Here is a 26892-nt window from a genome sequence, read left to right on the forward strand (position 1 = left end):
GCGCTGTCCTATAGTTCTCTTTCTCTCTATCTCCCAAAAAAAAAAAGCCTTGTTTTTTCCTCTCAAAACTACTACTTATTTCTTCACCTGTGCCAAGACTTGAACTTTCTTAATTTCTTGCTTGTTTGTGATGGAAGGTGGCTTAGTTTTACTTGGTGGTGGTGGTTCTTCTGGGGTTTCTACAGATGAGTCAGCAGTGTCTAAAGTGGAGGTTGTTTCTGAGGCAAGTTCATTTCCAGCTGAGAGTGAGCTGGAACTAGGCCTGGGGCTGAGTCTTGGTAGAAGCAGTGTTGGTACTACGGGGAGGACCAAGGCTGGTACTTCTTCATGGGGTGAGTGTGGTAGAATCTTGACTGCAAAGGATTTCTCTTCAGTGGTTTCTCATAGAACTAATAATGGTGGTCCTTCTTCTGTCGCTGTTTCTGAGACCAAGAGAGCTACTGAGTCCATATCCCATGAAGGTGGATCTCCTACTGATGTCAGGTTTGTTTCTTTGAGACTTGTTTTTCATTTCTTTTATCATTGTCATTGCTCATATTTCTCTGATTCTTTTTATTTTTTGGAAAATATTTCCCCTTTAATTAGTTAGATTATTAGTTGTTCCATATTGTTGTTTTGGAAGATGCAGTCAAGTTGTGGGATGGCCTCCCATAAGGGCTTATAGGATGAACAGCTTGTTTAACCAGGCAAAGGCTCCAAGAGTTGAAGAGGACAAGGAAATTGGCGAAAAAGATAAACCCAAAGATGCTTTGAAAAAGAAACTTTATGATAGTTCTGCTGTTAATGACAAAGGGCATCTTGGTTTCGTAAAGGTGAATATGGATGGAATTCCAATAGGAAGGAAGGTGGATTTGAATGCTCATTCTTGCTATGAGAGTTTGGCCCTAGCACTCGAAGATATGTTTCTCAGATCTGCCAACTCAGTTGGTAAGCTCCCTTCTGTGTTCTAGGTTTAAGAATTTTGACATATGATCACGTAAAGGATACCCTTTTTGTAGGTGCAGGGATGGAACAAGTAACAAAGCCCTCTAAGCTTTTGGATGGATCATCCGAACTTGTTCTGACTTATGAAGACAAAGAGGGAGACTGGATGCTTGTAGGAGATGTTCCATGGAGGTATGCTGTGAGCTTTTGCTAATTGTAAATGTCCATGATGAGAGATAGAGAGAGAGGACAGGCGGGCAGAGGAGGTAGAAGGATGGGGACATGAAATGGGAAGTTGATGAAAACACTTGACCAAACTTTTTAATATGAAAGCAACAGCAGCCCAAATGAGAGAAAGGAAAAAGGAATTGAAAGTAGTTTGATTTGATTTCCAATTTCCATGCTTATGATGCTTATAGTATGAGTTTCGTTTCTTGTCGTATTTTAGGATGTTTCTCAGCTCAGTCAGAAGGCTACGAATCATGAGGACCTCTGAGGCTAATGGACTTGGTATGTAAAAGAGGCATAATAAACAATTTTTCATGGTTGGTTTTCGGTTTTCGGTTTTCAGTTTCTCTTTGGTTTCTGACTCCTCTCATTCTTTTGTTCCAGCACCAAGATTTCATCAAGGGAATGAAAGGCAAAGAATCAAACCCATTTAGCATCATCGCCAACTGTCTTTTAAATTCCAGAAAGAAAAAGAAAATCCCACAGTTTGAACGCAGACAAGCTAAAGGAAATTAGAGAAGTTGATGAGTTGATGCATATAGCCAAGATTGGTTTCTCACTACTTGTCACAGTCGTTCTCGAATCATTATATTGTTCTTACTGCTTTTTTGGTTTTGTTAGGTCATATTCAATTTAGATTTCTCTCTTATATAGTGCCATCATACAGTCACACAACCTTGACTGGAATGCTGTTTTATCATACTGTAAATATAGGAGTACTCGAAATCTAGAGTGTTTTGAGTTTTGCTGCAATCAAGCAGCTCAGTTTTACTTTTGTGATAGAAGACATGTTTGTGTGATTTTGATGTTAAAATGCTTTTATTCTGTTGGTTGGCCAGTTTTCTTTATGTGTCATACTTTAATCTGAAGTTCTGAGTGTTTATCTGATTAATTGGATCTTTTGAGTCTAAATCAAGCTGCCATGATCATTCTAAGCTTCCATACCAGAAGCTGCTATTTCATGGAGGAATCAGGCACGCCTTCCCTCTGAAATAAATATCAAGCATGTTAAACAGTACCATTAACATTACCTAAGAACGACAAAAACTTTTAGTAGCTGATAATATGCTTAATTGAATCTGTATCTATCTACTGACAATCTAAGCAAGTCATCATATTCAATACGCACTAAATTTTAGTTTTTCTTCTGTTTAAATTATCGTTTTCATTCCGGCCTATATTTCGGGGTTTAGGGGTTAGGGTCGTATTAAGGGGAAGAAAATGAAATGTAGAAGCAACATCTCATACCAGAGATAAAAAGGGTAGAACCGGAGAAAGCAGGTTATAAAACAAGCAATTATGGAAGAAGCATAACAACAAAACTTGGTGGTGGATATATGATAATGCTTTGGCTTTGTCTTTAGAAGCATCATTATCTACAGTTAGGTGCTGCAGTTACAACCAATAACAATGAATTTGTTTTCTAAATCTTGCAAATTATCATGTGGCTATTTTAAAATGTGATATCAGAGTGTTAACATATTTTACAATTTGAGCTAAGATTAAAGAGGATTTATTCAAAAATAAGATGGGTTTATCTTTGGTTCAAATTCACTAAATAAACACAGAAATAAGATAAGCCGAAATAGAAAAATTATGTTCACACTAGCTAAAAAAATAGAGCATGAATATGGATAGGATTATAGTCAAATTTATTATTATGTAATTTGTAGGAGTAAAAGGGTTTACATGCAAATCCGTTGATTTTAGGCACGATTTTAGCAATTCAATTTGAAAGTTTCCATGCTTGGAGGGATATTCCTAACCTATATATTTTCTATTATTCTTTGGTAAAAAGTAGAATAGAGTTTTTTTTATCCTTAAACAATCTTTTAGATTGTTCTTCAAGTTCTGTATCTTTTAGGTGGATTTTTTATAATAATGAATTTCTATTATTCTGTATCCTCAATTAGAATTCTTAAGATGGTGTTTTTGTATCCCTTAGTTTCTAGTCTTGAGGGTAAACTTTTATCGCTTTTAATCCAATAATCATATTTTGCCATTATTCAAATTCTTGTGAGTTATTTTTTTTGTGAGTTTTTCTATTTGCAGTTAATCTCCACATTTCAAACATTAATTCCCGACATCAATTGGTATCAAAGCTATGGTAGGTCATTGTCGTCAAGCACCAGCAAAAGAGGTGATGTTGTTGCAACTACTAATGTTAACCTAATGGATGACCTCATAGAGGAGATGTGACAACAGATTCTTTAACAACAACATTAGCTACATATACAAGAGGAGAAAATTGAGATATGGAGGCAACGAAGGAGAAACGAAGAAAATGAAAGAGAAACCAATCCATATAATGAAAACAACAACGATAGCACCCTATCTCATCCACGGTAAGTTAGAGACTATCTACGCAAAAACTAACTTCAACCTAACATATTCAATCTAAAGATAGAGATTCCTATGTTCGAGGGAAAAATGCAACTTGAAGAATTTTTAGATTGGCTACATATGTTGGAATGCGTATTTAAATACCATGATGCCCTCGAACATCATAAGGTGAAGCTAGTGGCCATCAAACTTAGAAAGCATGCATCATTTTGATGGAAAAATCTGAAAAAACAAAGGGAAAAAGAATGCAAAAGAAAAATTGCAACTTGGAAAAAGATGAAAAGAAAGTTGAAGAGAAAGTATCTTTCAGATAACTTTCGACAAGATGTCTTCTTTAAGCTTCATAACTTGAAACAAAGAGATCTTTTAGTGGAAGAGTATATGACTGAGTTTGACCACTTCATGTTAAAATATGAATTGGTGAAAATAGGGAGTAAACTATTATCCGATATCTTAGAAGATTGAAGATTGAGATAGCTAAGATGGTGTAGCTATAACCTTATTAGACTTTCAATGATGTATGCAAGCTTGCCCTTAAGGTAAAAAAATAACCAAAAGAGGCCCGTAGTAGCAACTTAAGATTTGAGTCCCGAGAAGGCTATATCATAAAGGTGGTTCATCCAAGACTATTTTCCTTTTAAGCTTATTCTAAAACAGCCCAAAAAAAAAGATGAAACCTTAACAAGCAAGCCTTAGTCTAGTGCACAAACCATAAGGTATTTTAAATGTCGAGGGTTTGTACACATGGCCTTAGAATGCCCAAACAGAAAGATATGGCTCTAGTAGAGAAAGACTTGAAGAAAAATGAAAAAGAGTTGGCTGAAGAGGATCAACACCATAAGAAGAGGAAAAGGTAACCTATGGCGATTGTGGAGCATCCTTAGTCATACAATGCAACTTGAATATTGCACTTGCTAAGGAAGAAGATTGGTTGCGTAAAAATGTGTTCCACATTCAGTGTACTGCCTATGAGAAGGTATGTGATGTTATAATTGATAGTGAAAGTTTTGAAAATATTGTTTCTACCTTTATGGTGTAAAAATTAGGCCTTAAGATAGTGGATCATCCTTAACCATATAAGTTGTCTTGGCTACAAAAAAAAAATGAAATCAAGGTTAGCAAAAGGTGCTTGGTTCCTTTTTTCATAAGAAAGCAATGCAAAGATGAAGTGTGGTATGATGTAACTTCAATGGATGCTTGCCATTTACTGCTTGAAAGACCTTGGCATTATAATAGGAGGGGTTTTTATTATAGTTATCGTAATACTTACACATTTGTGAAAGATGGATGCAAAATCATCCTAAGCCATACCAAGCCCATGGTGATGTCAAAACCAACTAAAAGGAAAAGAAACAACTTATTTACCAAGGCCAATTATAGAAAGAAAATTAAGATGTATGGTACTATGTATACATTGGTGTTGATTGAAGAGAATAAAGATAATGAGGAGCCCTTTACAATGATACAACCATTATTGACAGAATTTCAAGATGTTGTTCAAGAGAAGTTACTAGCTAGTCTACCACCAATGAAGGACATTCAACACTGCATGAACTTTTCCCAAGACTTGTTCTACCCAACAAGATAGAAATTTTCTTGACGAGTTATGTAGAAAAGAAACTAAAACAATGGGAGCTTGTTTTACTACAAATGGAGTTTGACTACAGCCATTCACCAAGTCAAACCATTTGTTGCAGCTATTTTGAAATTGTTCTTAGTAAGAATACAATCTATCATTTGGATTTAATTCAACTTTATACTAACTAGTATTTTGATGAAGATGTAGAAAAAAGAGCCAAGAGAATCAAAATATTTTATGAATAGGTTTAAAATAGAATTTTGCAAAAAAATAAAAAATCTAAAAGGGCAATAATCATGGATCGAAAATATATGAAGTTCGAAAAACATGATTTAGTGTGAGATTACTTGCACAAAGAAAGATTTTCACAAGGGAAGTTTGACAAATTATAACCTAAGAAAGATGGTTCATTTAAAATTCTTCAACGCATGGAGAAGAATGCCTATAAGATAAAGTTTTTCGATATTTATAGAGTATCTTTCGCCTTCAATGTTGCTGATTTGTCACCCTACCATGGTGAGAATATCAACTTGAGGACAAGTCTTTTTCAACCATAGGATATTGACACTAGAGTGTTTGCACATCATACAACTTGTGCTGAGACTATGGAAAACTTATCCAAAAATAAAATGGGCCTATCCTTGGTCCAAATTCACTAATAAATGCGAAAATAAGGTGGGCTGAAATAGGAAGATTGTATTCACACTAACTAAAAAAGAAGAGCATGAATATAGATGGGATCGTGATCATATTCATTATCATATAATCTGTAGGAGTAGATAGGCAGATTATGTTCATATGCAAATCTCATTATTTGAGGCATGATTTAAGGCATGATTTTAGCAATACAATCTGAAAGTTTTTATACTTGAAGGGATATTCCTAGCTTATATATTTTTTATTATTCTTTGGTAGAAGGTATAATAGAGTTTTCTTTATTCTTAAGCAATATTTTTGATTGTTCTTCAAGTTTTGTATCTCTTAGATGAATTTTCTAGAATAGTAAATTTCTATTGTTCTATATCTTCGATTAAAATTCTTAAGATAATGTTTCTGTATCCCTTAGTTTTTAGTATTGATGATGAACTTTTATCCCTTTTAATCTAATAATCATATTCTCCCATTATTTAAATTCTTATGAGTTGTCTTTTTTATGAGTTTTTTTGTTTGCAGTTAATCTTCACATCTCAAACATCAATTCTCAACATCAAAATATAACCACTTCATAGCCATAATTTGGTATGATCTCTACTCAATGATGAAGCATGACCATACGATCTCCAAATCAGTTTCATCTGGACAAATATAATGAAATAAAATGTTAAGACTGTCTGATCATTCTAGTGTTGAAAGAAAGTTCATTTTCATGTCGTTTCTTTCTGGTGCAAGTGTAACCTCATTATCTTGATAAGAACAGGCCAAATGTGATTTATGAACTTCAATAACATTGGATAATCAGAGCTTGGAGCCATGTTTTGAGGGTCTAATCAGTGATTTGAAGCCATACTACCTTCAGGGTGAGATCAAACATACTTATCCACAATGCTGGAGTTACTGAAAAGAAAGATTACGTTACAATACTCAGTTACTCGGATTAAGCGATTTCTTATAGAAAAAAACCAAAAGAATTTGTGGTGGAGAAAAGAGACAAACATCAAAAGCTTTGCAATCATAGGAAAAATTATGCAAGTGGTTCAAAATATTTCATTTTACCAACCAATTTGCTACAGTTTTTAGGTCAACTTCTTAGAATAAGGGGTTTTCTGGTGCTGCATCCAATCAAATGTACTCTGAGCTATGAGAGCTATAAGCTCATAAAAATGGGACATACTTTGGTGCTTAAGATTATGCAATCATTTGGATTCTGACTTTGCAATTACTAGCAATCGATTCTTGATGGTGGTGTCCCATTTGCAATAATTACTTTCTTTTATTTGATTGCGATACAACTGTTCTCTACTATGGCTCTCATCTTAGCTCTCAGCAGCTTTTCTGGTTTCTCTAGCTTGCAAAAGTAAAGCAAAAACAACAAAACCTCTTGTATTTATGAAAATCTTTCACCTTCAAGAAGGCTTCTTTTCCATTGCCTTTTCAACCTTTTTCTTCTCAACTTATCAATGAAGGTTAAAATCTAAGACCCACCATCCAAATCATATTTTCTCTTTTTCGTCCCAGTGCTTGTTTTTGTCATGTGTAGCCTCATGCAATACACAAACAATAGCATTGGAACCCCAACAGCTGGAAAGGTTTCAAGGCAATCTATATCATCACATCAACATTTTGGCATCACCTGCATTCTTAGGAAAGCTCTTGATTGCCTGCAACAGAAAAGATTAGTTTCACAATTATGTTTAATCAAGTATTGGGACATTTCAATGAGTAAAAAGTATATGTTATTCATTGTGCTGCTTGTGTCGTACGGTTCATATATATTTTTATATTTAGGGCCGTATATGGTGGACAATTATAATTTTGTACGACTGGGGGACAAATGACAATCCCATTACCCCAGACATGAGCCCCTCAAATGGATTGCGGTTCCAGCATATGGAGGGACCCTTGACGTCCATCGATTTATTTCTCCACTTTGTTAGATTGAGGTTTCTGCATTACTACACGGCATATGAAATATGTGGTGGTGGATCAAGACAAGGAATGGCCCCATGATTTGGTATTGAAAATTCCATGATCAGGTTAAATGTAAAACTTCTGCAGTGAATGATTCATATTACATGTCGCTTTGCTTGTTTTTGAACTAATAAAGCTAAAGAAATATAATAAAAACAGTAGTACAGTATTAACACAACACCTCAGCTTCACCTCTCCATCTCTCTTTGAACTAATAATAGTATTTGTTTAGGTTAATTATACATCAAAGTAGTAGAAATTACTTGCAAAATGCCATGTGGACATGTTTCTAATACAAAAACTCCCTTGGATCAGTGACATAACCAGCCAAAGCTGATGCAGCTGCTGTGTATGGGGAAGCAAGGTATATCTGCCCTTCCTTATGTCCCATCCGACCTGGGAAGTTTCTATTTGTGGTTGAGACACAAACCTGCAAGGTTGATCCCATTAAAGAAGTAATTTACAAGCTAGAAGGCACCAATGGGATGGATTACATGAGAACTACACATTGGCCACTTGACTCTAATTGGTTAGGGTGACTTGATATATTTATACCATGTCCCTGACACCGTTTCCCTGATATATTTTTGAAGGTTTCCTGGTAGGAAGAAGACAGCCTACCTGAGCCTCATTCATGCGAGCGTATGTATCTTTAGGGCCACCCATACAAGCAGCACAACTGGGGCTTGCAGGTGTATCACAGCCAGCTTCTTTGAATATCTGAGAGCAAGTCTTGCCACCAGATCCTGGTACAGTGAGAGTATATATGTCCAACCAAACCTGCCAATTTACCATGTTAATAAGGAACATTTTAATTAATCGTAATAGCAAGTTGAATGATGTTTCTTTTAACATTAATAATACAACTTCATACACCTTTTGGGTAGCAGGGACAAGAAATGTGGGGACTTTCACCTTTTTGCCCTGCAGTTTAAGCCAAATTAGAAGTCACAGAAGATTAGAGTTCTGAAGAAAATAACAATCAGACAACAACCAAAACATGAGATCTTCCACAGAAGATTATTGTTACTGTCTCCAAGCTGTTCATTCAAAACAGTTACCAACTTGTATCCAAAAATGTGAAAATGTACTAGCGCATCTACAGCAGAAGACACTGTTTTAAGCTATAATGTTGCATCTATCTCTCTAAAATTAGAAAAAAAAAAAAGAAGGATGAGAAATGGTAATATATGACTCTTACTGAAGCTAAGAAGACTTTGGCAGCAGCAAGGAAATCTTCTGTTTTTCCACCAGTACAAGATCCAATATAGACTCTGTCGATTTTAATATCTTTGCATTCTCTTGCCAATGCACGATTATCAGGTGAATGTGGCTGCAAAATGCATTTAACAAATTACTCCATTTTACGGACAAACATACACAACTTAATGGAGATACCCACCTTAGCCACCAAAGGCTCCAATTTTGAGATATCAAATCTGAACTCTGAAAGAAAACTGAAAGCCAGAAAGTATGAATAAGCACTTATTTGAATGCAGCTCAAAGCAGGAAATGAAAGGACTATCGATGCCAATTGCAGACCAATTGTTAGGCTAGGAATTCTTTTCTCCCTACACCAAAGCTAACATTTAATGTGTTTACTTAAATTAATTGCCGTAACGGTTTTGGGTCTGCAAGATAAATTTAGAAACGAAATAAAAAAAAACGGAATCATCACCAATTTTTTTTGATTAGGTGCGATTGACTACCTACTAAAACATATCCTTTTAATAAAGTTTTAAAATTAATTAAAAAGATAATTTTACGGTATACGAAATAGTCTGGGTTCGGGAGTCGGTTACGCGTGGGAAAAGATTAGCACCCCCATAGCGCCCATTAAAAACAGTACCAATTAACAACGTGTTATCCTTTGATTTTGATAAAAATAGTCCAATTTTCGATGTTCGAAAAATAATTTCATTGATTTTTTATTTATTAGAAAAAAAATTTTATTCTTGAGAAAAATAAATTAAAACATTTTTATTGAAATAATTCTTAAAATGTTTCAGTACGTTGGTAACATTAGAAGAATTTTTTCTCACATAGATATTTCTTAGGCATCGCTTTTCGAAATATCTAAGAATCTCATCATCGGAGGCTCGAATTTACTTTTCGTAAAAAAAATATCATGCATGCAATGCAAAATATTATCATGTTTATGCACACATTTTATTCTACTTTGTTAGAAATTTTATTAATTATTTTATTAATATTTATTTTTAATTGAAATTTTGAAGAAAAAGAAATTTAATTATATTGAATATTTTTAGAATCTCATCATCGGATAAAATTTCTTTTCATTTCATTTTTATTACTTATATTTTTAAATATTAATCAATTTTTATTTATTACTTAAAAATTTTTTTTTTTATTGTATTGAAAATTTTTTTATAAATACTCCAATACACTAGTAGTATTTTTAAAAAAATCTTCTCACCTAGAGATTTCGTGTTCATCACTACTTGAAATACCTTTGAATCTCATCGTCGGATAAAAATTTCCTTTTCTTACATTTTTTTATTAGTCTTTATTATTTTAAAAGATTTATTTTAAAGTTAATAAAATTATAAAAAAAACTTTTATCATATATTTTACTATTTATTTTAATATTATAAAATAATAAAAATTTATTTTGGTAAATTTAAACATTTTTTACATGCATAAATATTAAGAATAATAATTAAAATAACAAAAATAATATTAAAAAAATCTAAAAAATTTTTTTTTACCTGAATCGGACTGGTCAACGGTCTGGTCAACGTGCGGTTCGGTTCAGCGGTTCAGGTGCGGTTTAGCTCGGTTTAGGTGTGATCTGGTTGGTTCAGCGGTTCGATCTCGATTCAGTTCGGGTTCAACAGTTCGATTCCGGTTCAGTCAGATCGATTAGATGTTGATAGAGAAACGGGTTGCGTGTCAGGTGTCCAGACCCCGAGTCGGGTCACGGGTTGACGCGCGGATCCTAGGTGCTTAAAATGACGTCGTTTTGGGCGTTTATTGAAATGACGTCGTTTTGGCTATTGACAGCTTATATAAAAGCCCAAAATTTTTTTTTCGATCATTTCCTTCTTTCCTAAAAAAAAAACTTTTTTTTTCTCTTTTTTTTTTCATTCGACCTGGGGCCGGTGGCTGTCTGTTGTGACGGCTATCGTGGTCTTACTAGCGGCGAGCTCCTGCCGCCGTCGTCGATGCTGAAAAATTTTAAAAAACACCCATAAACTCCTTTCGACCTCATGAACACAGATCTGACCTCCTTTTCATCAAAAAGAGTCCACACTTCCTTAGATATGCTTTCAAAGTTTTGGTGAAACTATATATTTTTTTGTATTCTGACTCTTTTTTTTCGTCTTTGTGCAAAAAGCTCGACGTTGGGTTCCTCAAAACGGGGAGGACTATTGATTTTTTTATTTTTTTTTGGGCAGAATCTCTTTCATTTTTTTTGCAACTTTTCTTTCCATGTTTTTGATTGACCGAGAGCTCTATTTATGAAGCTCCGGTAATGCCCCGTGCCTAAGGGAATGGCATAGGGCTAAGCATAGGGGTGCAAGCACGACCCGCATGCCTCTTTTTTTTTTTTTGGTAACATTTGACAGTGGTAGGGTTAAGTGATCAGAGGGGTGAGGGGTAAGGCATGGTGAGGGATGGGTGTAGGGCATGCCGGCACCACTGCCATCCTCGATTTTTTTTTGTTTTATTTTTTATTTTTTTTATTTTTGTATTTTTTTTGTATTTTGTATTATTTTTGGTATTTTTTTGTATTTCATATTTTGTATTTTTTTGTATGGACAAATTGGTGTCCACAGCTGCCCCTCCTTGCACATTGCTGATAATCAGTAATAGGCCAAAGACAACAATTTTATCTGAAATCCAAATGGATTTTTTTTTCTCTTTTTTTTTGAACATAGACTACTCAAAAAGTTTTTTTTTTAAATTGAAAATGCTTCTGTCATTTAAGGTTCAACAACTTTTGATAATTTAAAATCTGAAAAAGATTCCTCTTAGCAGAGGCTCAACGACTTTAAAAATCATATTGAAAAGCTCCTCTCAGTAGAGGCTCAACAACTTTAAAAATCATCTTGAAAAGGGTTCCTCCTGGCAGAGGCTCAATAACTTTAAAATCTCATCTTGAAAATGGCTCCTCTCAGTAGAGGCTCAACGATTTTAAAAATTCTCTTCTTGAAAAAGGCTCATCTCAGCAGAGGCTCAACGACTTTAAAAATCATCTTAAAAAGTTCCTCTCAGCAGAGGCTCAATGACTTTAAAAATTTTTATTTTGAAAAAGGCTTATCTCAACAGAGGCTCAACAACTTTAAAATCTCATCTTGAAAAAGGCTTTTCTAAGCAGAGGCTCAACGACTTTAAAATCCATCTTGAAAAGCTCATCTCAGCAGAAGTTCAATGACTTTAAAAATCTCATCTTGAAAAGCTCATCTCAGCAGAAGTTCAATGACTTTAAAAATCTCATCTTGAAAAAGCTCTTCTCAATAAATACTCAACAACTTTAAAAATTTTATCTTGAAAAAACTCTTCTCAGTAGAGCCTCAACAACTTTAAAAATCTTATCTTGGAAAAGTTTCTCTCAGCAGAGGTTCAACAACTTTAAAATCTCATATGAAAAGCTCCTCTCGGCAGAGGCTCAATAATTTTAAAAATCATCTTGAAAAAGCTCCTTTCAATAGAGGCTCAACAATTTTAAAAATCTCATCTTGGAAAAGCTCCTTTCAACAGAGGTTCAACAACTTTAAAATCCATCTTGAAAAGCTCCTTTCAACAGAGGCTCAACAATTTTAAAAATCTCATCTTAGAAAAGCTCCTCTCAGCAGAGGCTCAACAACTTTAAAATTCATCTTGAAATCTCCTCTCAGTAGAGGCTCAATAACTTTAAAATCAATCTTGAAAAGCTCATCTCAACAGAGGTTCAACAACTTTAAAAATTTTATTTTGGAAAAAGGTCCTCTCAGCAGAGTCTCAACAACTTTAAAAATCTCATATGTTCTTCAAATTGAGTTCTTATCTTTGAGCAAGTAAATTTCTCTCTTTTGAAATCTTTTGTTTGATTAAAAAATGGGAAGTCTCCGTTCTCATTATTCATGGATGTATGTACTGAGTGCTCTAAATGCAATACATGTAATGCAATCAAAATTATTCATTGTGGTAAAAAGGTTCTCGAAATCTCTCATTTTTTGTTTCTTTTATCAGAATTCTTAATAATTGCCATATGATCAACCTATTCTCAACATCTGACCATTGAATTCTTCCCTACCAATACTTTTCTTCAAAAGTCTACAACATCAATGTCTTGTCATGCTTTTTTCCTCTTTTTTCATTTGCCTTTGTCAACTTTTCAAAAAGTAATGCTAAGATCTTTCATGTTTGTTTTTCTTTTCATTATTTTAAATCCAAGACCAACAAAATGCAATCACATATTTCTTCTATTTGTATGGCAGACAAAAATGAGAATAAAGGAATAGGTGTTATTTTAAAAAAAAAGATAGCATATTTTATTAGACTGGTAATAAGTGCATGGCAAAGTATTTGAGTTGAAACAAATGTGCCCAAATAATGATCATAAGATAATCATGAACAAAATATTCCCAGATTCTTTTTTTAAAACTAAATTAGATGACTTCCTTTATCCTTCAGAGTTCATCAAACTACATTTGCCCTTGTATTGTGGAATGATGTTTCTTCTTCGCATCCAAGTCACCTTTTTTAGGTTTTCAACTTAGATGAGTCATTATTTTTCATTATTTACTTTTTTTTATTGTTTTTTCAAGCAAAATATTTTTTCATAGCATCTGAGTTTATCGGAGTAGGTAAATTACTTTCGTCCATATCTGCCAAAATCAATGCCCACTAGAAAATGCCTTTTTTTACCACATACGGGCATTCCTAATTTGGTGTCCATTTTCCTTGATTATCATGTTGATTTGAAAAGATCTTTTTCAGCACTAAATCTCTTTCCCTAAAGCAACGAGGACGGATTTTCTTGTCATGTGCTCTCATTATGCTTTTTTGATATAATTGACCATGACAAAGTGCTGTAAGTTTTTTCTCTTCAATGAGGTTCAACTGCTCGTAACGATTTCGAATCCATTCTGCTTCCTCTAATTCTACCTCTATTAAGACTCTCAACGAGGGAATCTCTACTTCGATCAGTAGCACAGCTTCCATTTTATATACCAAAGTGAACGGAGTGATCCCAGTAGATGTTTAGACTGATGTTCTATAAGCATGCAAAGCAAAATTTGATGGCACAAAATATCCGATGACCCATATCACCATGTATTGTCGAAAGATGACAGCACATGCTTACGATAAAAAATTGTTAATGCACATATTTCAAGATAGTCTTACGGATTCTGCAGCTAGATGGTATGTTTAATTAGATAGAACTCGTATTCGTTCTTGGCAAGAGCTTATAAAGGCATTCCTTACATAATATCGATATGTCACGGATCTGGTTTTAGATCGTCTATCTCTACAAAGTATGAAAAAAAAGCAACTGAAAAATTCAAAGAGTATGCACAAAGATGGAGAGATGTGGTTGCGCAAGTCCAACCTCTTCTTACTGAGAAAAAGATAACTGTTTTATTTATGAATACTCTGAAAGTACCATACTATGAGAGATTGATAGGTAATGCAACCAATAATTTTGCAAATATGCTGATATCGGATGAGATTATCGAAAGTGCTATAAAAAATGACAAGCTCGATACAGGAGAGACAAGTGGAGTAAAGAAAGGTGGAGCTCCCAAAAAGAAAGAGAATGAAGCCCAAGCAGTAAACTATTTGAGACAGCAATTCAAAGGTTTCACGCCTTACTCTGTACCAGTCTACCAAACCCATTACCCTTTCGTAAATAATGTTACATCCATCCCTCATCCATATCAATCATACCAACCACTATAACCACCAGCTTATCCATCCCATTTTCAGCCATCTTTTTGGACACCTATCTATTCTTATAATCGTTCTACTATACCTACAAGACTAAAATTAAAGACAACAGGCAGCTCTACTATTTTTTAGTTATTTAGCTCAAAATTTATAAGATAAAAGTGTACGAACAACTCTTCATCTCGACTCTTTTTTTCATCATCATCCACCATTTGAATGGCTAGCTCAAAAAACTCTTTCACGAATCTTGCATTTAGTGTTGTAGGTAGATCTGTGTAAATATATCCTCTTGAACGAAAAGAATCATAGAGATATGGAATGACTATAAGTTTTGACTCCAACTCGTATCCCTCAAGATTAGCCATCATCTTATTTTTCTTTTCATTCACCATTCTCACTTTATCCCTCTTGTTGGCTTATACCCTAAGCCAAATCTATCTTTCTTGTCATGTATGATTGATGACTTTGTGATTCCTTGCAGGTTTTTTTCAAGTCTAGCTTCAGGTCGTCATCCCATCTTGGTAAGTTGTTTAACCACCATTTCAGTTATCGTAGACAAGTGTGAAAATATAGTTTAGATCCTTCAACCACATATACTGCGTTAGCAATCTCAAAAGATCTATATGAGCATTCAAGGGCTTCATCTGCTACTTCTACATGAAGAGTATTTATTGGTTGAGTGACTAATAAATCTTCTTCTCTTACTACACATTAATTTTCCATCAACAATGAATTTAACTTTTTGATGTAATGAGGATGAAACAGCACCTGCCATATAGATCCATGGTCTATCCAATAAGCAACTGTATGAAGGAAAAATATCCATAATTTAAAAGTTCACATTGAAAGTGCATGGGCCAATCTATAATGACATTTTATGTCTCTCAGTACCTCTCTTTAGGTCTCATCAAAGGCTCGAACTATCATATGACTAGGTTTCATATAAGATTCATCAACATGAAGTTTTACTAGAGTAGTCATAGGCATAACATTGATGGATGAGCCATTATCAATCAAAGCCTTAGCCATTATATGACTCTTACATTTAATAGTAATGTAAAGAGCCTTGGTATTTTCACGACCTTCAGGAGGAATCTCTTCATCACTAAAAGAGATATAGTTTGTAATTGTCAGATTGCCAACAAGCTGTTTCATATATTCAACAGAAGCATTGTAAGACACATATGCCTGATTTAATACTTTTAATAAAGCATTATGGTGTGACTCTGAGTTAAGCAATAATGACAATAACGAAATTCTAGCTGACATCTTGTTCAATTATTCTACCACGCTATACTCGCTATGTTTTATTAGCTTTAAAAATTCACAAGCTTCACTATCAGAGATTAACTTCTAAAATTCTTTTTCTGAGGCTGTGACAAGATTATTCTGACTTTTCTCTTCTTCTCTTACTTTTGCTTTTTCTTTTCTGGCTTTCTCTAAATCTTTTAGAGTATAACATCTCTCACTTCGAATCATGCCTCCTACGTCTGTTATGTTTGCAGTATCTGAATTGACTATGACATCACAATCATACTTCTACGATACTGTTTTATCATTCTGATATGAAAAAAGACCAAAAACTTTAATTGTCACCATTGATCGAGAGACGGGCTTTTCTAACTTCGATGTTGACTTCTCATCATAATAGATAATTATCGATCTACGTACAAACTTATTCTTTGAATCAATGGTAGACACTTCAGCTTTCATCAACTCTTTTCTCTCTTGATAAAATTCTATTCGACTCATATTCATTAACTTCTGCACTTATTGACGAAATTGGTGACAATTCTCGATAGAATGCCCCAAAGCACCTTTGTGATAATTGCAGCTTTCAGTTGAGTTAATCGCTTTAGAGCAATTTTGAGATTCTATTAGTTTCAACATGTTAGCTTTGACCAAGGCTTCAAACACTTTAGCTATAGGTGTTTTGATCTCTTTTATTCTTCTTTTCACATAACTTGTTTGCCTATCAACCAAAGCATTTACTGATGGCCTAGTATGATTCGGTAGAGGGTTCCTATTAACATTTAGAGTCCTTTGTTGGTTGGTATCAAAGTTTAACACCTCTTCATTGATTAACCCCTGCACTTTACGCTTTAAAGCAGTACAATTCTCAGTAGAATGACCTAGATTCCCATAGTGATAATCACAATGCAAATTGGGGTCATATCATTTGAGGAACAGATGTTTCAAAGGTTCAACAATAACAGGAGCAAATAAATGTTTCTCAACAAATCGAGGATACAAATCTGTGTATGTCATGAGAATGAGATTTAAAGTGAATTTTTCTTGGATATTTTTTGGGGCTTTTGGACTACTATTAGATCTTCATTCTGGTCTTGTAGGTACAATAAAATGATTATAAGAATAGGTGGGTGTCCGAAAAGATGGCTGAAAATGGAATGGATAAGTTGGTGGTTGTAGTGGTTGGTATGATTGATATGGATGAAGGATGGATGTAACATTATTTACGGAAGGGTAATGGGTTTGGTAGACTGGTACAGAGTAGGACGTGAAACCTCTGAATTTTTGCCCTATATAATTTATTGCTCGGGCTTCGTTCTCTTTCTTTTTGGAAGCTTCACCTTTCTTTACTCCACTTGTCTCTCATGTATTGAGTTTGCCATTCTTTATACCACTTTCGATAATCTCACCCGATATCACCATATCTGTAAAATTTTTGGTTGCATTACTTATCAATCTTTCATAGTATGATGCTTTTAGAGTATTCACAAATAAAACAGTTATCTTTTTCTCAGTGAAAAGACGTTAGATTTGTGCAGCCACATCTCTCTATCTTTGTGCATACTCTTTAAAGTTTTTAGTTATTTTTTTTTTCATATTTTGTAGAGATGGATGATCTGAAATCAGATCTGTGATATGTTGATATTGTGTAAGGAATACCTTTGTAAGCTCTTGCTAAAAACAAATACGAGTCCTGTCTAATTGAACATACCATCTAACTGCAGAACCTATAAGACTATCTTGAAATATATGCATTAAAAACTTCTCATCGTAAGTATATGCTACCATCTTTCGATAATACATGATGATATGACTCATCAAGTATTTTATGCCATCATATTTTTTAAATTCAGAGACCTTGAATTTAGGCGAAATAACCACATCAGGGACTAAACAAAGCTCGGTTGTATCTGTGAAACCATAAAAATTCATTCATTCCATTGCTCTAAGCTTTTTTTTAATAACTTCATCTTTTTTTGGGTACTATTATCTTACATTTTCTTAGATATCTTTATCCTTAACTTTCTCTTTCTTTGGGATCATCCAAATCAAGAATTAGAATTGGCTCGAGTGATTTTTCCATCATAACAGGATTAACAAAATTTTAAAATTATCCTAGAGCAGATGTGGATATCATTTCTGGATAAGGATGGGAATATCCATCGGGAATAAAAATTTGTACTCTAATTCCTTGAGAAGATTGAGTCGATTGTGGCTCAAATCCTGGAGGGTAAATATGAGCCACTATATCTGACGATTGCTCTTGAAAGTTGAGATTTTTTTCTACTGCTTTTCTCTTGTCAAGTTTCTTGAGCATATCTATTATTGTACTGAGATCCTCTCTTAGTTCTTCTTGAGCTTTTTCGATTCTTTCAAATCGATTGGTCTATTCTTGTTTCATAATTCTTGTTTGAGTCCTGATGTTGTATAAATGGCGAGTGGGTTGACTCAAAATTTTTAAAGGGCGACCTATTCTTGAACCTCTATTACCACAAAATTTTTAGAAAAATCAGAATGCCATGTGTCAATTTTTATTTTTAAAAAATTTTTTTTTAAAAATAATGCAAATGATGCATAAATGCAAGTGAAAAATATTTGCTTTTGGACAAATTTCAATACTAAAAATTTTTATTGATTCCATATAACTTTGATTACATGAGATTTATCATCCTAGAATTATATCCATAGAAGCGTTTGACTTGTTTATAATGGTCTTTTACCTCGTCTAAAAAGTTTACTAGGCGTTATCTATATTCTCCTACAGGATTGACTTCTTGTCTTAATGCTTTTACCTTTTCAACCATTTCTCGTGCCTTTTTTACTACCTTACAAACTTGACTGGTTATGTGCTCTATGTATTATTGCCTCCCTAAACTTTCTACTTCCACATCATGCGAGCATCTCTTTCTGAATCACATGTGAAGATCCAATCTTTTTCCCTTCTATGTCACTCATCTATCATTACTGAAATATGGTTCTTGTGATCTTGCAGTTGTAGCTCCAACCTTCGAATTATTCGGTGAAGTGATTCTTTCTCATTTAGTACTTCAAAGTGCTTTCTTTTCTCTTTTGCCAGCATGGTTTTCAACCTTTCCTTTTCTTTTTGGCATTCCACCAATCTTGCTGAGGTTGTAAAGTATAATCCCTTCCAATTTTGGCATTCTTGAGAAGTTTTAGTGGTCTCATCTTGCTTTTCTTGAGCTTTACCTTTTCATTGGTTTATTTTTTCTTGGAGCTAATCCACTTCATGTTGCAGACTAAGGTAAGACTTAGTGACTTTTTTAGTTTTGAATTGGATTCGTAACCTTTTGTTTTCCTGGTGTAGATATTTCAAATCACTATTAGCCACATCTCGTTCTTTTATGGTTTTTTCTAATCTGCTCCATTGTATCTCTACTTCGTACTTCAGTTGTCCCACATTCTCACGAAATCTCAAATTTTCTCTTTTCATTTCTTCTTTTTCAGCTTCTAATTCTTTCTTCACAAGCTCAACTTCTGATAATTAAACTTCTGTTAAAAGATTCACTGATTGGTGTGAGCTATCATCAGGAGAGAGTACTATGTCTTTAGGCCACCTTGCTTTCCAAATATGGTAATCATGAGTGACTTTATCGATGAGAGGCCCTAATCTCATTCTTCGTGTTTTCTTTCATGCTTGAATTAACTGCTCCGAGGTTCTTGGTGAATTCGGTTCCTCGTAAATGAATTTCACTTAGGCTAAGCCATGAATGGCAGGAACAAATTACTTTGCACCAAATTACCTAAGCACCATCAATAGAGCGTAACTTACAATACCTCATAATCCTAACAACAGTATCCACGGCTTATTTCCTCTACAATACAACAAAGGCACTCGAGACATCCAATGTGCCATCCATTCAATTTCATCATTGGTAATCCTTGTAAGAAAAGGACCCATTTTTTTTTAATCTTCAATGTTGGCCATTGACTTTTACAGAACTCTTCTATTAGTGCTTTGTTTCGTATATATGACTTTGAAAATACACTCTTTCAGCATTTAAAATGACTTCTAACCCACACATATAATAGAGGTGCACATCTTATGAACCGTCCTTTTCTATTTCGTTGATAGAAATTCAAAGATCGAATAGTTTCTGCTAAGACTGCTAGTGCGAGATTAATTGCTTGGATTTCAATTTGCTCAAAAAAATCTACCACAATTATCTCAATGTAACCCAAAGTCTTTGAAAAGATTACCATGCCATACAATGATAAAACAAACACAGCCATGCCTTTGTCATCATTTAAATGCTCCTGAATGAAGTTTCGAAAGAAGTCCCAATGAATGCCGAGATGTTCACCTTTAAGCTTCGTAAAGGAATCAATGATTTTCACTTTAACCCCCATAAGCTTAGCCAACTTTTTGTGATAACCTGATTTTGGCTTTCAGGTGAATACTTTATCTGGACACTATAGTTTTATCCAGAGCAAAATCGAATACTCTTCAATAGTTGGCATCAAATCTTTTTTATTAAAAGTGAAGCATCTATTGGATGGATCCCAAAACTGTATAGCTACCCTTATCAATTGTTCATCGATCACTACTGAAATGAGGGATGTAATTTGCCAATACTTCTTACAAAAGCTTTCTTTTCTTTCTTCATTTAATTGTCCCCAGATAGCAGCTAAATCTTTTAAATCATTCTGTGTGGATCCAAATGCACCTTCTCGGACAACTTTGACACATAACCGATAGGCAAGCAATCTTCATTATTTTGTTGGACTTCTTTTGACCAAACATATACTTCATTATACGGCTCACATGAGACACTAACTGAGGATGAGCAAATCTAAAGTTCTACGGGATCCATGAAAACTTTTTAGGAAGAAATATGTCTTAGAGCAAATATCTCGATACAGAACTGAATGATATGATTTATGTAAAAAAAAAAAAACAAAAGAAAAACAAAATTAAGTTAGTGTGAGGATGGGGTTTGAAAACAAAAATTTTTTTTGAGATTTTTTTTATTTTGTTTTGTATTACACATAATTTTTATTCTTAGGTATTTCCTACAAAAAGGTAGACGAGACTGTACCTATGGTTGGTTTCCTAAGCTAATTACATGTTGGGTTTGGTTGACACGTGTCTAAAAGTTTTCAAAAGGCTAATTGAAAAATGAGTGATATTAAAAAAAAACTAATTGAAAAAATAAGTGAGTGATGTGTGAATTTTTTAACTCACTTGTGGAATTAAAAAAAACTCAACTAACATTATATCAAATAATTTCTTTTCTTCAAGATTAATGTTTCTTAACAATATGAACTATGGTTTCATAAAAATATCTTAAGTACAAAGCATTTTAAGATAAAAATAAATAAAGATTGACTAAAATTAATTTAGATGTAATATAGAATCAATCCATAGAAGACAAAATAAAATCTAAGTTTAGTAACAATTCACATATACAGGAGATTATGTTCATAAAGCAAATATTCATTTAAGCATTGTAACGTTAAGACATGATTGCATAAAGTGATTAGAAATTTTATAGTAAAATAAATCAACCATTGCAATCATTAAACATACAAACTTACCATAATATATGTATTACTCTTTCTCAATAATTTTTTGATAATTTAATTAATAATTTTATATGAACTTTAATTTTAATTGATCTAAATTAAATAAATAAATAATATAAATATACTTAAGGACTCATGATTTGTACTATTAAAGAAGATAAATAGCAAATTAGGTTGTATCTTGAAAAAGAAAAATTATATGTTTTACTTAAGATAAAATTAAATGTTTATGGAACATAAACATTATTATATAATAATTTACACTAAAATAATGACTAATTGAGCAACAAAGGAAAGATTTTGTCTATACTTTGTTCAATATCACATATTCATAGTATGCTATCGCCCATAGGATGAGAAATGTGTTTTATATGAATTTAATTGAATTATTACTTATGAAACTGAACAAAAAAAAATCCTACAAAAAAAAAATAAGATGAAAATAAATTTAGGTTAATTTTCAACAACACATTTACCATATCCCACAAATAAATTTTTAATGTAGTTTAATTTGATATAAATTCTATTTGTAAATTTTTAATTGATTTAAATTTAAATAACTAATGAATAAAAAGCTATATAGTTAATGACAAATAATTTTTATTAAATAAATAAATAAATACAAAAAATTTAAAGGTAAATTTGTTATTTTTTAAAATTCGTAAAGGTATTTATGCTATTAACTTTTAACACTTTTGGATTAATTTAAATAATTAACTAATAAATGCTATATATTTAATGAAAAATAATCTTTAATACATAAATAAAAAATGCTAGAAATTTGATGATAAATTTGTTATTTCTTAAAATTTATAAGGGTATTTATGTTGTTCACTTTTAATAGTTTTAAACTTCACACTTTTATATATAGATGATATTTACCACAGCAGCTATATTAGAGCTTCTCCACCAGGCAGCTCCCCAAAATTTTACCTAAACTTCCCCCAACATAAACCAGAAAAGGAGAGAACAGAATTAGAGCACATAGATTAACCAAATGTGCTTGTTGATTCATGTTAAAGGTGAAAAGAATAAACATTACAATCAAAGGCACTAAAAAGAAGAGCTGTTGTCTTAAAATATATAAACGTACCTTGCTTCTGCATCACTATAAACTGGTTCATATGGCAAAGATGTTTTATCCTGTACAAAGTAAACGATATAACTCCATAAGTCACTGCTAAGCACGACAGCAGCAGCAGTAGACATACAAAAAGAACAAATTTGTTCACAAAAACAAGGTGATCTGAGCATTGACGTTGGCCAAATGCATTCAATTATTTTTGCACTCACCTCAAGGTACTTAAATGTAGTACTATCGGCTGAAACAACACCATTCTTTCCGCCAGCTTCAATAACCATATTGCATAATGTCATCCGTTCTTCCATCTGTGCAGTAAAAGTGATCAGAACAATTAGATTCATGATTTGTACCGTTTGAGGAAACTAACTGAGAAAATTTTCAGTTAACCCAATTGGATCATTTCAAGCTCACTTACACTTAAACTTTCAATGGTTGTGCCAACAAATTCCATGGATTTATATGTTGCACCAGCTACAGATATTTCACCAATGATCTGCAAAAAGCAAACCATTTTAGGGAACAAAACAAAAAGCTCATTCTATGACTTACAAATATACTAATGAATGAGAACATAATGAATCATATTTCCACTAGACTAGATATTGGCTTCATACTCATTGAAAAGAAACAACTGCCTGAAGTATAATTGTTCCTTACCTGCAAAATCAAATCCTTAGCAAGCAAATAATCAGGCATTTCACCATCCATCACAAATCTCAGAGTTGGTGGCACCTGCAATTGTCATGCAACAACCACATGTTACTAGATTCACCCTCACTTGGAGAACATCAATTGCCATTCCCAGAAAGAAAGACTCAAAATAACCATCAGATAAATCCTACAGATGCCTAAAGTAACAAGCATGAAGGGAGAAAATTACTCATCAAACTGCTAAATTGACAAACTCCTTCTATGACTTTGGTAAGCGAAGTTGGATCATCTTAAAACCCTATCATTTAGTAAAAAGAAAAAAATGTTGATATATCGATGGGGAAATGTAACTCTAAGAAGCAGAAAAGGTAGCCAAATACAATGTCTGTTCATTTGGGGAAGGAAATACTAGTAGCAGTAGGAAAATAACATCAATCAAAGAATGGGCAGCTGAGATAAGGAACACATTTTAGCAATTGAAACCTTAAGGTATTATCAGACCTTGAGCAAAAGCTTCCCGGTTCCTAATACAAACCTGCTTCTGTATTTCCAATTCCTGTAGCGAACTGACCAAATGCTCCAGCAGTACAAGTGTGTGAATCTGTCCCTAACAAAACCTGAAGGCAGGAGTAAAGAACTTATAAACAGTTCTGGAACATAAGGTGTAAATTAAAAGAGTATTAGTAATATCAACATTTTCAGTAAAATAATAATTTTACCTCTCCAGGCCTGCAATGTCCTTCTTGAGCAAGTGCAATGTGGCATACACCTTTGTAGTCAGGGTTAGCCTGCATGGGTATGATTTAGAATTCAGTTCTACCGTCAATAAACAGAGAGCATATCCTAAATTCCTCAGAATAGTGGACTAGAAAATGGAACTACAAGGATCAGGAGTGTCGTACCTTAAAATTACTACGATCTTTAATATCATAAAAGTACTTGATGTTTTGCTCCATGGAAAATTCCCTCAAGATGTCCACATTACGATTTGCACGTTCATCATTCGTGAATATATAATGGTCAGGTATAACAACAATCTTTTCACGGTCCCAAACCTTCAATATATACGGGAATGATGGTTGTTAATGAAATCAGCCTCTGCAAATAGAGAGCTGTGACATGAAGGCGTGCCCGCATACTCTTTACCGATATAACCATGTAATAATGAAGTTGCCAAGATAAGGAAACGTGAAGCATTCTAGAGCGACAGGAAATGAAACAAGTAAATACAAACATGGGAGAAATCAATGAAATCACTTTCACATATTGAACAGTAACATATTGTGAAGAATTTTATTGCAGTGAACATAGCTATGCTTACTTATCAAATCAGAGGTTCTGCGATTTTTTTTATACTTGAGGCTACCAGGATTTGAACCTTAATCTGGAACTAAGAGTCCAGCACTCTACCAATAGATCACGCCACTATTGGCAAATCAGAGGTTCTACTTTGAAATGCTATGCAAACACTGAAAAGCTAATTTATTTGTAGGTAGCATAAAATTAAACCCACCAAAAGGGAAAAAACGAGTAAGATAGTAGAGCAATCCAAACAAATGAATAAGTAAACCACTAAAAATCAAATAAATAAAGTACCTTAGCATTTTCACCAAATTCTTTGTTGAAGATACCGATGGAACCAGGACCACTAATATCATTAGTCATGAATACATCAACGTTAACCCAAACGTTGTCACCTGGTCTCAAATGGGGTTTCTCAGAGGCCCGGGCAAGAATCTTCTCTGTCATAGTCATTGGAGTCTTGACCTGAAATCCAAAGCAAAAATCAATTAAAAAAACATTAATTAGAATTCCATAATCAATCAATAGACATGATATCCATGGTCCAGAAAAAGAAAAACCAACTGAGCCAGTGGTGGCAGGTTTGCGCTCTGCTTGTTGTGGTGCCATGACCATCAAGATGTTCTTGGAAATTGGTTTCTTGCATTTGTAAATGGAAAGTTGTGAAGTTGAAGGGAAAGCAGAGAGGCTCAGATCTTCCTAGTAAAAAATTGACAAAAGGATCAAACTGTAAATATGATAGAGACATGGAGTAAAAGGAACTTTGATTATAAAGTGAGATTTTTTGAGAAGCTATACTGACCTTGTTATAGAACAAGGAAGACGTTGGGTGTGGAAAACCAACCGAAGAGGCCATGATCTTGGTTCAATGAGTTGCTTCCAAAGAAAAACAGTTTTTGGTTTATCATCAAAGTGTAGTAAAGGAGGTGGCTTTTCTGTTTGTTTCATGACAAAAGAAAAAAAAGGAGAGAACGTCAAACACGACATTGACAGAGAACTGTGAGAGTTTTCAGTTAGGTGGCTCGTGGCTACAGAACTGGTGGAGCCCATCTGAAAATTCTACAGCCACCTAATGCAGAAAACGAGAAAAACCTTATCATTTTGGAAGCGATGGTCTGCTTATATTGGGCTTCGCTGCTAATCCGTAACAATCCTATGAAGCTTATATCAAGTTTCCGAATGCAGAAAAAAATAGACAATGTCAAGTATTTTCTTTAGTAGTGCTTTTCCTGACATCTTTAACTTCCTCAAATCCTCAAATGATTCAGAGATTCTTTTACAATTGAAGGACTATTTTTCAACAGTTTCCTTTATGACCCTTTTGTTCGTTATGATAATTTTTGTTAGCTGTAGTTCAAGTTCGTAAGTATGATTCTACTCTGCTATAACTCTTAACTCAGTTTTAGTCCATTCCAAAGCTGGCAGGGAGATTCTCAATGTAAAGCTGGAATCTCACGATATTACGAAGATTCATAAATGTAGAGCCTTGAACAAAAGCGTGCGGATCTCCTAGTATCAGAATAATTATCTGTCAAAAGTGTGGAAGCTAAGTGTTACACATGAAAACACCTCTACGATCATAATAAATGTAACTAAATGCAACATGTTGTTAACGGCTGCAACTCGTGCTTTTTTAATCTCACGTCAAGATATTATAAGAATTTATAAATATTTGAACTGAAAAGCTAAATGTTACATTATGTTAACAATGAAAATTTGTAATGATCATATGAGATATTATAATGACCTGTTATAACATATATATGTAAAAATTTAAACATAAATAAGTCGATTTCTGTGAAATAAAGCCCAAATTATAACATACGATATTTCACAAATTAGATGTCATTCTCCACGTCGAGAGAGTCCGTAGTCTCGGTTTAAACTTTATTTTGTATTATAAACTTTCCCAACAAGGGTCAACAAAAGTTATTGCTTAATATGATATCCAAGCAAAACTTCATATTTCAAAACACACAAAATGTAAGCTGTTTCATCTTTCGGCACATTTTTATAGGAGTTTGTCGATTTCCAAGTGAACTAATTATAATATCAATAATCTAGTTTCTGAACAGCTACTCGCGCAAGCATCCTTTACCATGCTACCGAATAACAATATTATTATTGAAGCTTATGAAAAATCTGCTCTAGTTTTTGCATTTCTTGCATGAATACACTGAAAATAAAATAAGAAATTGTAGGAAAACATTTATTTACAATTGGTTATAATCTTGTAATCTGTATATTTATATTTATATCTCTAGAATTAAGTATTTGTATTCCTAAAATTAGGATAAACAATCCCTCAATTATATGATTAGTTTATTTTTTAGGAAGATTTAGTTTTCTAGTTTAACATCTAGTTAGTTGTATATAAAAGTAAGATTCTTGTATAAGTCTCAATAAGCAGTTTTTCAATATACATTCAATTTTTACATTGATTTATTTCTTAGTTTTTTCA

The 26892-nt window shown here is 33.5% G+C and overlaps 1 protein-coding gene and 1 pseudogene across 3 annotated transcripts; one reads left to right on the forward strand and one right to left on the reverse strand.

Moving 5' to 3' along the window:
• Positions 1-1990, forward strand: LOC111307421 (auxin-responsive protein IAA12-like). Of its 2 annotated transcripts, none has more exons than XM_022905436.2 (5): positions 1-483; positions 629-927; positions 999-1116; positions 1373-1434; positions 1537-1990. In XM_022905436.2, the coding sequence occupies exons 1-5, from the start codon at positions 131-133 to the stop codon at positions 1584-1586; spliced, it is 882 nt and encodes a 293-aa protein (XP_022761171.2). In that variant the 5' UTR covers positions 1-130; the 3' UTR covers positions 1587-1990. The 2 variants fall into 2 exon arrangements, with proteins under 2 accessions (XP_022761171.2, XP_022761170.2); XM_022905435.2 differs by having other exon boundaries at positions 16-483; positions 623-927.
• A 5751-nt stretch (positions 1991-7741) lies between these two features.
• LOC111306762 (3-isopropylmalate dehydratase large subunit, chloroplastic-like) lies at positions 7742-25773 on the reverse strand (annotated as a pseudogene). The gene is made up of 15 exons (XR_016332119.1): positions 25234-25773; positions 24996-25130; positions 24726-24896; positions 24032-24184; positions 23849-23917; positions 23631-23746; positions 23136-23210; positions 22894-22971; positions 22688-22783; positions 22488-22537; positions 9105-9159; positions 8904-9035; positions 8579-8626; positions 8324-8482; positions 7742-8132 (listed from the first exon to the last, which is right to left on the reverse strand). The product of XR_016332119.1 is annotated as a 3-isopropylmalate dehydratase large subunit, chloroplastic-like (transcript).
• Between the last annotated feature and the right edge of the window lie 1119 nt (positions 25774-26892).

This window comes from Durio zibethinus, chromosome 22 (genome assembly GCF_047325235.1).
Source record: "Durio zibethinus cultivar Kanyao isolate XHJ-2024 chromosome 22, ASM4732523v1, whole genome shotgun sequence".
Classification (NCBI taxonomy): domain Eukaryota; kingdom Viridiplantae; phylum Streptophyta; class Magnoliopsida; order Malvales; family Malvaceae; genus Durio; species Durio zibethinus.

Bases quoted from the DNA above. Each gene is read 5' to 3' on its own strand.
- LOC111307421 (XM_022905435.2), top strand. From the start codon at position 131: ATGGAAGGTGGCTTAGTTTTACTTGGTGGTGGTGGTTCTTCTGGGGTT. The intron at 928-998 runs GTAAGCTCCCTT...CCCTTTTTGTAG, and splicing joins CAGATCTGCCAACTCAGTTG to GTGCAGGGATGGAACAAGTA. The intron at 1,435-1,536 runs GTATGTAAAAGA...CTTTTGTTCCAG, and splicing joins CTCTGAGGCTAATGGACTTG to CACCAAGATTTCATCAAGGG.